This window comes from Megascapheus bottae, chromosome 6, assembly GCF_031878675.1.
Source record: "Megascapheus bottae isolate mThoBot1 chromosome 6, mThoBot2.hap1, whole genome shotgun sequence".
Classification (NCBI taxonomy): Eukaryota; Metazoa; Chordata; class Mammalia; order Rodentia; family Geomyidae; genus Megascapheus; species Megascapheus bottae.
In genome coordinates this window covers 59031732-59044759 of record NC_143514.1, presented here as the reverse complement: position 1 = coordinate 59044759, position 13028 = coordinate 59031732, and the positions used below count along the sequence as shown (strand labels likewise).

Sequence of the window (13028 nt, the reverse complement as noted above, 5' to 3'; positions counted from 1 at the left end):
GGACTTATTTTTATTGATGGTCATGGGGCTTGAACTAAAGCCTTAGTGCTGTCCCTTAGTTATTTTGCTCAAAGCTCGTGCTCAGGCCACAGTACTACTTCCAGTTTTCTAGTTGTTAACTGGAAATGAGCATCTCATGGACTTTCCTGTTTGGGCTGGTTTTGAACAGCAATCCTCAGAACTCAGTCTCCTGAGTATTACAGGGGTGAGCCAACGACACCTGGCTTCAGGACTTATTTTTTTCCCTACAGTTTATTTTCAGCCTTAGGATAGGACCTGAAACATATTATACTATCAATGAATATTTATTAAATGAACTAATGTCAATCTGTTTACCTAACAGAGTCTAGTGTCTTTCTAGTGTATATATATTCTCTAGTACATAGTCTTTCCTCTCATTCTGAAATAACTAACAAAAATTTTATGTTCTCTTTCTTCACAAAAACCTACCACTGACATTTCCACCAGTTTAGCTGATGACTTTATCTTACACTTCATGGAGGGAAAAAAAAGGCTTTTAAGCAACAATCCTCAAGTCTTCCACTATTGTTAGCCTAACCTCCTCCACCTTAGGAGCCACTCTACTGATATAAAGCGTGGCCTTTGCTCCCAAAATCTTGTGGCACAGGCCCTTCCCCAAAATAAGCTGACTCAGGCCTTATCAGGTGACACAGGCAGCTACAAGTATAAACCTTGGCCCCTCCACAACAAAAATCCTCATAAACTCCATGTCTCACACAAACCAGAATGCAGAGTACTCCCAGCACCTAATGAAATTCTTTTTTTTTTTGCCAGGCCTGGGCTTGAGCTCAGGGCCTGAGCACTGTCCTTGGACTTTCTCAAGGCTAGAGCTCTACCACTTGAGCCTCAGCACCACTTCCAGCTTTTTTCTATGTATGTGGTACCGAGGAATTGAACCCTAGTCTTCATGCATGCTAGGCAAGCACTTTAACCACTAGGCAAACTCCTGGCCCCCTAATGAAATTCTTTAACCCTAGTCCTTTACCCATATAAACCCCTTTGCTCAAGGCAAGTGTTGTCCCTGCCTGAGAGTGTCAGCCTGTCAACTTGTTGACAATAAACTTAGCTGTATGTGACCTAGTGTCTGCCTAGTTCTCTGGGCTGAGCTTTTAACTATCAAATCTACCTACATCTACCTTTACATTTACTTACACCTGGATCATTCCACACAGGTATCTCCATTTGAAATAAAAATGTAATTAGGTGGGCAGTGGTGACTCACACCTGTAATCCTAGCTACTCAGGGAAATCTGATGGTCACTGTTTGAAGCCAGCCCGGCCAGGAAGGTCTTTATCAAAAAGCTGGAAGTGATGGGGCCAGGAGGGTAGCCTAGTGGTAGAATGCTCCCCTAGCATGCACAAAACCCTGGGTTCGATTCCTTGGTATCATATACACAGGAAAAGCCGGGAATAGCCGAGTGCGGTGGCTCATACTTGTAACCTTAGCTACTCAGGAGGCTGAGAACTGAGGATCAAAGATCAGAGCCAGCCCTGGCACAAAAGGACCTGAGACTCTTATCTCCAATTAACCTCTAGAAAACAAGAAGTGGGACTTGGCTCAAGGGTAGGGCGGAAGCCTTGAGCTGAAGAGCTCAGGCGGAGCTGAACAGCGCCCAGGCGGAGTTCAAGCCCTATGACCCTGTGTGGAAACAAACTTGCTTTTTACCTTTTCTTGGTTTTAAGATAGCCTCTGGCCAACCTCCTGCCCCTTTTCTTGAGTACAAGGGATTCCGGGTGTGAACCATTGTGCCTTGCGTTTTTTTGATATCTTTAAATCATATAAGCTTTAATTATGGATATGGTTTGAGGTAGACATTGAGTTTAATTTATATTCTCTCAGAAAAAAAAAGGTGTCTCGGCGCCACTTTATTTCCCCACTGACTTGTAACACCATCCCTAACATAAACTCAGTTTACTTGGAGCTAATTTTCTTTTGGATCTAGCAACCTTCGCTTCCTCTCTCCTCCCAGTAGGGATGCTTTGTTTTGGTGGAGGTGGAGTTTGAACTCACGCTTCCCGCTGCCCCACCCACTCGAGCCACGCCTCCCACCTGATGTTTCTCTGGTTTTAGCTTATGATCTTCTTACTTACACTCCGCCCCTAGAGCTGGGAAGGCCGGCCCACTGCTCCCACCAGGAGGTGCCAGGCTCTTAGAACCACTCTCCACCTTCCCGTCATCTTCAGCTTGCAGCTCTGTCATCAACCTTGTATCTAGAATGTCTACAGAAGTTCCAGCTAGACGACCCAGGACTCCAAACAGCCTACAGGGGCGAAGTGGACTAGAACTCCTGACAAGCTGTTGCTAGGGGGTTGTTGGAGCGTTTGTTGCGCAGACCTCGGAGAGAGAATCGAAGCACTCGGCGCCCTAGTGACGGAATCAGACGAGCGCCGGCGTCGCCAGGGAGTGCGTCAGTGCGCGCGGGCGACAGGGGGCGGGCCCAGCGGTGGGTCACGTGGCTTGGTTGCCTACGCGCTGCTGGGCCGTGGGAAGATGGCGGACGGAAAGGGAGACGCCGCCGCCGCCGTCGCCGCCTCAGCCGCCGTCGCCACCGAGGCTGAGGCTGAGGCTCCGGCGGTAGCGGGAACCGGAGATGGTACCGAGACTGAGACTATGGCTCAGGGTCATCGTCCTACGTCACCGGTACCCGGAGCCCCGGGTCTGAGACCGTGTCTGTGGCAGCTGGAGACGGAGTTGAGGGAACAGGAGGTGTCGGAGGTCTCATCTTTAAACTACTGCCGGAGCTTCTGTCAGGTGAGGGGTTGACTGGCTGACTGCGGGCAGCGAGTCGGGAGCCGGGAGAAGAGGTCCCGGATCCGTTGCAGCCTCCGAGCTGCTCTGAAAGCAACACCACCCCCGGGTCTCGCCGCGCCGCGCCCCCAGGCCGGCAAGGCCCAGCCGAAAGCTCAGGGCTGGCCTCGCTTCGCCACAGCCCGACTTTAGCCACTGCCCTAGTGGGTTGGGCTGGGCTCCCTGAGCCCGGAGAGCGCCACTGGTTCCTGGGAGAGGCCGTGCCCTGTCTCCTGTGTCTTGGCCGGGTGGTTGAGGCGCTACCGTCTCTGGAGGGATTAATTACCCGATCCTGCGAGAAGGTGTCTTTTTTTTTTTTTTAAGTGAAGTGCTGATTGCCTAATTGGAAAACCAAGGTTTTGAGTTGTGTTTTGTTGTTTTAATGAATTCGTATGACTTGTCTGTGGACTCAACGTCCTTTGGCCTCTAAGAGATAATGACAGTTGGCTTTGAAAGGCATCTAAGGGCTTTCTGCTTAGGAATGGTGAACTGGTTGGTTAGTTGGTTTTTGACCCTCACCCTATTTTGACGGTTTCTCCTTTTCTTGTATTCTGAGGATCCTGCTACCAGGAGAGAGGCTGATATGATAGCCTTGTGGTGGCGACTAGGCTCGAGTAAGAGCGACCTACAGTATGGCCTCTTTTGGTAGTTATATTGTGGATCATTTGTGTGCTATAGGAGTCCCAACCTATAACTACATATTTATAGATGTGTTTGGTTTGTTCTTCATCATGCTGAGGGTTTTCAAAACCTCATACTCAGTGTTTTCAAAACGTAAACATTTGCCATTGTCATTTCTACTTCTGATGTTGGTACTATCAGGTTTCAGTCACCCCTTTTGCTTCTCACCCGGTGTACCTTGGAGAATTCAAAATAATCGTAGTGTATTGGTACTTGGACTCCTAATGAGCAATCAAGTGGGCCGAGGAGAATGGGGGGAGCAATTTGTTTTGTTAGTTTAGAGCACAGTCAAGAATTGATTTGTATGAGTGTTTACACCCCCCCCTTTTTTTGGCTGATCCCAGAACATCTCTCTTCCAGTGGAAATTTGTCCTGTTAATCTTTCCTATACATTGTATCTAGTTCTTGTGCATACAACCTGTAATTGTTTTCTGCTTCCTTATTAGTAATAATCACTCTTATTTGGTGTACTGGTTTATGCCTCAAGATTTTTACTGACTCCTGAGAATGATGCCAGGCCCTTTACCACGTGCTGAGGAAGGAAACAGATTTAAGTCACCAGTACTTATCCTAGATGAACCTACTGTTGATAGGATGTTGTAGAAATGATGATATTTTCAGAATAGTTTTGTTAATAATGGAAAAAGAGATGTTTTAAGACAGTGGTGAGGAGAAAGCTCTCCTGGAGTGAAGAGAGTAAAAATAAATTTAAGAAGGTTAATTATAGATTGAATATGTGCTCAGTACTGAGAGAAGCCACGTGGATAGGATAAGGCCCTATGCTAAAAGGATGAAAATGAATCATGTAAAGGTGTGTTGGTGGGAAGGGGACAGAATTCCAGTGTCAGTGGGAAACTTCAGAAGGAACTCTGAATGCTAGAGGAAAAGAGGAAGCTACCTGCTGGGGAAATATGGGAGAAAGAAAACAATGATAGGTTTTGAAGTAGGTCTCTGAGCTTGATTTGTATTCCGACAAAGATAACAAGAATATGGACTAACTCTTAATGTTGATAGTTCCAGTCAGATTGAAGCTTGTCAAAAGATATATATGTAGTATTTTGATTTATGTAGTGCCTACAGCTCCAAATTAATTAACTAATTAATTAATTGCCAGATCTGGGCCTTGAGCCCAGGGTCTAAGCACTGTCCTTGGCTTTCTCAAGCCTAGAGCTCAACCATTTGAGCCACAGCATCACTTCCAGCCTTTTCTACCAAGGAATCAAACCCAGGTCTTCATGCATGCTAGGCAAACACTGTACTCTGGGAGTTTGGCCTGGACAAACTTTATTTTAATGAGTGTTTTCGTGTCTTTTCATTTTATAATATCTAGGGATGTAAGGTCCCAGGAGAATTTTGGGGGGGGAGGTAAAGGGGGAAGGCAATCCTGGGTCTTGAACTCAGGGCCTGGGCACTGTCCCTGTGTTTCTTTTTTTTGCTCAAGGCTACCACTTGAGCAACAGTATCACTTGCAGCTTTTTCTGTTTATGTGGTACTGAGGAATTGAACTCAAGGCTTTCATGCATGTTAGGCAAGCCCTCTAGCAGTTAGCCACATTCCCAGCCCCATAGAAGAATTTTTAAAAGGAAGTTCCCCAAAATGTTTCCAGAAACAAATGTTCCTGTACTATTAGGGCTGTCATAGAAAGGACATGAGCTTGAGAGGTAGCTTTGTCCTATGTGACCACTTCTTAGCTAATGACCTTGAGCAAACCATTACTGTCAAACTACTTCTTGACCAGTATCTTACAATATTTTATACAGAACAGAAAATTTATGTACACCTGTCACAATTTGGCATGACATTTTTGTTACTTTTCTTTTTCTGTAGCCAAGATAAAGTCAACAGTAGTAGGAAAGACTTCTAATATCAACTGAGTTGGTTGAATAGCCCTGCTTTCCCATTTGAAAATCAGAATAAAGAAGCATGATTGTATGACCGCTGAAGAAGTTAGGTTGTAGAAATAGGTATAATCTTGCAGTATAAAGGCTTAATCCTCTGTGTTCATGGGATGTTTTTCATCAAATATTTACTCAGAAATTTTGTCCTAAAGATTAAATTGGACCAAATATACATCCCTTGTGCAACATGTTGGGACTATATTCTCTTCATCTGTTATACCCTTAATAGAAATAGATTAGTCTTTGAAATTGCACTAATTCAAGAAATAAAGTGCTAAGGGCCGGGAGTTTGGCCTAGTGGTTAAAGTGCTTGCCTAGCATGCATGAAGTCCGGGGTTCAATTCCTTGGTACCACATATGTAGAAAAAGCTGGAAGTGGTGCTGAGGCGCTAGTGGTAGAACTCTATAGCCTTGAGAAATCCCAAGGACAGTGCTCAGGCCCTGAGCTCAAGCCCAGGACTGGCAAAAAGAAAAAAAAAAAAAGAAATAAAATGATAGATGAATGTAATTGAGAAGCTTGTCTCATTGTAGGCATATCTTCTATTTGTTCAATTTGATAAGAATAAAATAAAACCCCAGAAGTAATAGTTATTAAGAAAATGATATCCATATAAAGTTAATGTTCAATGAAAGTTGTATTCAGTGAGATGTAATGCTTTTTATTTTTCACTTTTCTGAAAATATCTTCCTTTTCTTAGTGGGGATAAGATAAACATCAGAAAACAGTCTTTGTCTGTTTTGCTAAAAAAAATGTTTTCACCTGGGTACAGGTGGCTCACACCTATAATCCTACCTCTTTAGGAGGCTGAGATCTGAGGATCACCATTAGATGCTTTGTGTATGCTAGACAAGCACTCTACCATTAGGCTAAGCTCCCTGCCCTGTCCTTAGACACTTTTTGCTCTGCCACTTGAGCCACAATGCCAGTTCTGGCTTTTACCAAGGAATTGAACCCAGGGCTTCATGCATGTGAGGCGAGCACTCTACTGTTAGGGCACACTCCAGGCCCTGGATTGTAGATTTTCAATGATCAAAATAAAACATCTTTTTGTAGGTTAGTTATTTGAGTATAAGAGCTCTAATCTAATAATATCAAACAGTAGTATCCCCTTTGGAACCTCCTAGGATACATTACAAGACATTCATGCTTATCCCATGCCTAAAACTGCTGATAGCACCAAATGTTAGGTTTCCCCCCTATATTTAACCTATGCTAGTTTAATTTGTAAAATTAGCCATAGTAAGAGATTAACAACTAGGCAATAAAATAGTTAAACTATTACCTTACAGTATACTTCAATAAGAAGTTGAGTGAATTCTCTTTATCAAAATAGCTTCTTGTGAACCCTTCCTGAGATGAAGTGAACTGAAAGATGTAGGCATTGTGACTTACTTATAGACATTGGCTACTGTGTAAGAATTACTTGAACATAAGCACCTTGTTGAGCTGGCTAACGACGTGGATGTAATATATTACGTATCATGGATAAGATAGATGTTGGAATGGTTTACTTATGGAATGGGACTAACATGGATGGCACAAGATTTCCTTGTAATTCTTAGAACAGTGTGCAATTTAAAACTTAATGTATTATTTATTTCTGGAAATTTCCATTTATTATTTTTAGACTAAAATTAACTGGTGATCATTGAAGCCACTGATAAGGGGATGGGGCCTACTTATTCAGGCTTCATCTTTAAACTAGCTTTATGAATCTCAGCAAGCTATTTTCTTAAAATTTTTTTTTGACAGTCCTGGGCCTTGAACTCAGGGCATACGCACTGTCCTTGGGCTTTCTCAAGACTAGCATTCTCCTATTTGAGCTACAGCACCATTTCTGGCTTTATCTCTGTGTGTGTGGTACTGGGGAATCAAACCAGTGCTTGTGCATGCTAGGCAAACATTCATATCATTAGGCCACACGCCTGACCTGTCTTATCCTGTCCTATCCTGTCCTTTCTTTCCCTCCCTCCCTCTCTTCCTTCCTTTTTTCTTTTCTTTCTTTTTTTGCCCCCCACCCCAGTTGTGGGGCATGAACTCAGACTGAGCACTCAATGTTCTTGTGCTGCTTTTGTTCAAGGCTAGCACTCTATCATTTGAGCCTCAGTGCCACTTGTGGCTTTTTCTGTTTAATGTGGTACTGAGGAATTGAACCCAGGGCTTCATGCATGCTAGGCAGGCACTGTACCACTAAGCCACATTTCCAGTATGCTGTTTTCTATGATGCTACTGTTCTCTGTGTCACTGTGTTGTGAGGACAGAACTAAAGAAATGACTGTGCTGTTATTTGAGATAATCAATATGTCATTTTTTTGGGGGGGGGGTCATGGGACTTGAACTCTGGACTGGGTGCTGCCCCTGAGCTTTTCAGCTCAAGGCTACCACCCTACCCCTGGGCCTGGGTGCTGTCAGCTCAAGGCTACCACCCTACCCTTGATCCACAGCCCCACTTCCCATTTTCTAGTGATTAATTGGAGATAAGAGTCTCTGGGCTTTGTATTGCTGTGGTTGGTTTTGAACCTTGTTCTCAGATCTCAGCCTCCTGAGTACCCAGGATTACAGGTGTGAGCCACCTCGCCTGGCTTCCATATGTCATTTTTTAGTTTTGGAATAAAATGAGATATCTTTGAAATTTTAGTCTAAGCTTGCTTTTCTATCTCACCTAGCCTGTTATATTTTAATTAATTTTTTTGTGGGGCCTGGGGGCTGTCCCTGAGCTATTCAGTCAAAGCTACCGCCCTACCCCTTGAGCCCACAGCCTCACTTCCCCCATTTTCTAGTGGTTAATTGGAGAAAGTCTAATGGACTTTCGTGCCCTGGGCTGACTTTGAACTGAGATCCTCAAATCTCAGCCTCTCCAGTAGCTATGATTACAAGTGTGAGGCACTGTGCCTGGCTTTAATTTAATACTTTTTGAGATAGGATCTTACATTGTATCCTAGGCTGGCATGGAATTAACCACATAGGCCTGGCTGGCCTTGAATTTGTGAACCTTCTCCCTGAGCCTCCCAGGTGCTGGAGTACAAATGTATATCTGGCATTTACATTTTACTCACATCCATAAATTCTTTTTATTTTTTTATTTTTTATTCCATTCCCAGGGCTTAAACTCAGGGCTATAGCACTGTCCTTGGGCCTTTTCCTCAAGGCTAGCACTCTACCACTTGAGCCACAGCACCATTTCTGGCTTTTTCGGTGTATGTGGTACCGAGGAATTGAACCTGGGTTTTTGTGCATGGGAGGCGAGCACTCTACCACTAGGCCAAACTCCAGCCCCTAGGAATTCTTTACTTGGAGTCCATGGGCCAAAAAGTTATGATCACCGTTATGCATATGATTAAAATTTTGCCTGAGATGGTGCTAGTAGCTCATGTCTGTAATCCTAGCTACCCCTCTCTCTCTTTTTTGAGCATTAAAGTTCAAAGTCAGCCCAGGCATAAAAGTCTGTGAGACTCTAAAACCACCAGAAAACTGAAAGTGGCGCTGTGGCTTAATATGGTAGAGCCCTAGCCTTGAGTTGAAGAACTCAGGTACAGGGCTCAGGCCTAGAGTTCAAGCCCCACAGCTGACAAAATAAAATAAAATAAAATAAATATTTTTTGCCTGTGAGTTTGCAAGTGCTTTATTGGGAGAGGGTTTACGTTTTTATTTGATTCTTCAAGTTTAGTAAATATTTACCAACCAACTGATCTCCAAAAGTATGGAATTGCTATTGGAACAAGATCATAAGTCCTCAAGCTTTTTTTTTTTTTTTTTTTTTTTTTGGTGTTTTGAGACAAGATTCACTGTGAACTCACTATATATCATATGCCAGCCTTGAACTCACCACGTTCTTGTTGCAATCACAGATGTGAACCATAGTGTTTGGCTTCTCTAAGCATTCATTATGATTATGATTACTACTACTAATACTTTGGTGGTGTACAAAGAGGTTTTAGTTATATAAGTCAGATGAAGAGTACAGTTTGTTTCGGACAATATCATCCCTTCCCTCGCTCTTTTCCAGCTTTTCCCTCCCATCCTGCAAGTTATTCATTTTCAGCTTTATTTCAACAAGTTGTCTACTGAGTACCACTGCTGCATTTGTTCACCCATTGTCATCAAGCCCTCTTAATGTCTTTCCTTTTTTCTGTCACAGGCCCAGAGTTCAACTGACCAAAAAAAAAAAAAAAAAACCAAAAAAACCTCATAGTTATGATTTAGAAACTACAGAACCAAATTTCAGTGTGGTGTGCAGAGAAACAAAGTAGCCAATACTTTGTTTTGTTTTATAGTAGAAAAAAAGGCATGTGACTTTGGGTAGGCTTTAAACATAGCAAAATGTTTCAGGTATGGTAAATGTTTCATGACATCTAATGTCTCTATAGAAGACTCATATTGCATATTGACATTAAGACCATATCAAGAGGGGCTGGGATTATGACCTGGTGGTAGAGTGCTTGCCTAGCATACATGAAGCCATGGGTTTGATGCGTTGGTACCACATTTACAGAAAAGTGGGAAGTGGTGCTGTGGCTAAAGGAGTAGAGCACTAGCTTTGACTAGAGTGCTAGCCTTGAGAAAGCTTAAGGACCGTTCAAGCTCCAGGAATGACAAAAAATTTAGTTTAGCTGGGTTGAATGACTCATGCCAATAATCCTAGTTGCTCAAGAAGCTGAAATCTAAGAATCACAATTCAAAGCCAGCCTGGGCAGGAATGTCTGTGACACTCTTATCTTCCATTTACCACCAAAAAACCTGAAGTGGATCTGTAGCTCAAGTGGCAGAGTGCTAGCATTGAGGGGAAAAAAGCTCAGGGATATACCCATAAGTTGAAACCTCAGGATTAGCACATACGCACATACATACATAGTGGTTAATTGGCAGTAAGAGTCTCATGGACTTTAGTGTCCTGGGCTGGCTTTGAACTGAGATCTCAGATCTCAGCCTCCTGAGTAGCTAGGATTACAGGTGTGAGCCACCGTGCCCAGCTTCCATAAGCTTTTTAAAAACCAAAACACTTCTCCCTATTTTTTTTTTTTTTGCCAGACCTGGGGCTTGAACTCAGTGCCTGAACACTGGGCTCTACCCCTTGAGCCTCAGCACCACTTCCAGCTTTTTTTCTATGTATGTGGTACCAAGGAATCAACCCGGGTTTTTGTGCATGCTAGACAAGTATTCTACCATTAGACCAAACTCCCAGCCCAAAAGTTTATCTTTTTTTTTTTTTTTTTTTTGCACCAGTCCTGGGCTTGAGCTCAGGGCCTGAGCCCTGTCCTTGGACTTTCTCAAGGCTAGAGTTCTACCACTTGAACCTCAGCACCACTTCCAGCTTTTTTCTATGCATGTGGTACCAAGGAATCGAACCTAGGTCTTTGTGCATGCTAAGTAAGCACTCTACCACTAGGCTAAACTCCCCCCCCCCCCCCGTAAAATTTTTGTAAAACATTTTCTATATGAGATCTATTGCAGTGTATTATAATTTGGGTACTTGGAGAACCTTAGGCTTGCAAGGCCAGCACTACCTTTTCTGTGTGTGTGTGTGTGTGTGTGTGTGTGTGTGTGTGTGTGTACACGTACAGTATGTATACGTGTGTGCATATGTGTTGCATGTACTGGAGCTTGAATTTAGGTCATTGTGTGGTCAGCTTTTTTCACACCTAGCTGGTGCTCTACCACTTGAGACATAACTCCTGTTCAGCCTTTTTTGGTTGTTAATTAGAAAAGGATATGGCAAACTTTTCTATCCTTGCAGAGTTGAACCTGCTCAAATCTCACACTGTGGACATGAGCCACTAGTGTCTAGTTAGGCTTTTTAAAAAATTATTTTCATTTTTTCTTATCCTGACATTGAACTCAGGGCAAGGACATTGTCCCTGAGTTTTTTTGCTCAAGGCTAGTGTTCTTCCACTTGAACCAGTGCTCCACTTCTGGCTTTTTGGTAGTTAATTGGAGATATGAGTCTAATGGACTTTCTGTAATCTTCAGAATTCAGCTTCCTGAATAACTATAGGCATGAGTCAGTAGTACCCAAATACACTTGGTTATTCTCACAATAGGGTTGCACTTACGGCTCCGGCCAGTCTGAACTTTGGTCCTCCTATTTGTGCTTCCTGTTGTTGTGATGACTGGCAGATACCACTGTGCCACCCAGACAGTATTTGAAATGGAGTCTTGCAAACTTGTTTGTCTGACCTCCAACCATTGATCCCTTGATCTCTGCCACTCAAGTAGCTAGGATTACAGGCTTGAGCTACCTTGCTCAGGCTTGTTTTTTTTTTCCTCCAGAATATGGTCTTATGTCCCTTCAGTCTCCTCCATAAGCCTGAACAGCAGTCATCATTGCTACAAGACTCTGAAAAGACATAGCTGAGTAACTGGAAAGACCTAGAGATTTCCATTAATGTTTTTCTTATAGTGTTACATTTGTGACATAGAATGACCTTTATGACTCTTGTATATCTGGTGTGATAGGCACACCAGGCCTGGCTTTTTTGGCTAGAATGAAGTTCACTAACAGGGCTGGCTGCACCTCAGTCTTCTTGATCTCCAAGTATGAGCTATCATGCCTGGCTTGCATTCTGTTTTTGTTTTTGTTTTAGCCAGTCCTGGGCTTGAGCTCAGGGCCTGAGCACTATTCTTGGGCTTTCTCAAGACCAGAGCTCTACCACTTGAGCCTCAGCACCATTTCTGGCTTTTTTCTATGTATGTGGTACCGAGGAATTGAACCTGGGTCTTCGTGCACGCTAGGCAAGCACTCTACCACTAGGCCAAACTTCCGGTCCCGCATTCTGTTTTTTAATGTAATATGTTGAAGACATTTTTTTGTACACTTGAACATGTACGTAATTAATCATTTGTGTCCTTTTTTTGGTTATCACAAGTAATGTTTTAGGACATATCTTAAATATTAAGCCATATATTGAATTATAAATATTAAGCCTTTTCAGCATAAATTCCTGGAATAGAAATGACTATGCTAGGTATTGAAGGCATGATTAGGTGGGAGGGCACCTGCCAGTGAACATAAAGTATCAGTTACTGAGTATAAGTCCTGGACTTGGACAAGAAAAAGAAAAGAAAAGAAATAACTATGCTAAAAGAATGTTTAAATTATGATGGATACCAGTTTACAAAAAAAACAACCGTGTTTGGGAATCGCTTTTTCACTATATTCTTTCCAACTTGGTATTGTTAAGCTTTTTTTTCTTTTCTTTTTTGGTATTTGTATGTATATGTGTATGTGTCTGTCAGCATTGGGGCTTGAACTCAGGCTGTCATGCTCCTTTGTGTTTTTTTTTTAAACTCATGGTTGGTAGTCTACCATTTAAGCCATTCCTCCAATTTATTAAACTTTAATATTTACTTGTCTGCTAGGCAAAAAAAGTTTCTATCACATTTGTGTTGTAATAGAATTTGAATGTTTTCATGTGTTTTATAGAGTTTTTGTATGGTTTTTTTAATAATTTTTAAATATTAATAGTTGAGCCACTAAAAGTAGATTTTGTCTAATCATTCAGTTTTGACTATGTAGTCTTGAAATTCTATATGTTCCCTGTGGTTCTTAAGAAACAGAACATATCTAAAGAATTATAGTCATAGCCATTTGAGTGTGTGATACAATTTAGTATTTGTGTCTGAAAGATTTGCCAGTGTAGTC

The 13028-nt window shown here is 42.5% G+C and overlaps 2 protein-coding genes across 3 annotated transcripts in view; one reads left to right on the top strand and one right to left on the bottom strand.

Annotated features, from left to right (window-relative positions):
• Nucleotides 1–2300, bottom strand: part of Ppt1 (palmitoyl-protein thioesterase 1) — a 60730-nt gene extending 58430 nt beyond the window's left edge. Inside the window, exon 1 of the mRNA XM_090335165.1 lies at nucleotides 2113–2300. The gene's annotated coding sequence lies outside the window, so the exon portion shown is untranslated. The remainder of the gene's footprint in view (nucleotides 1–2112) is intronic.
• Rlf (RLF zinc finger) overlaps nucleotides 2173–13028 on the top strand; it is a 64330-nt gene continuing 53474 nt past the window's right edge. Inside the window, exon 1 of one of the 2 annotated variants that reach the window (XM_090335134.1) lies at nucleotides 2173–2773. In XM_090335134.1, coding sequence (XP_090191260.1) covers nucleotides 2513–2773 — 261 coding nt within the window. In that variant the 5' untranslated portion in view covers nucleotides 2173–2512. The remainder of the gene's footprint in view (nucleotides 2774–13028) is intronic. The other variant, XM_090335133.1, reaches the window with a different exon arrangement.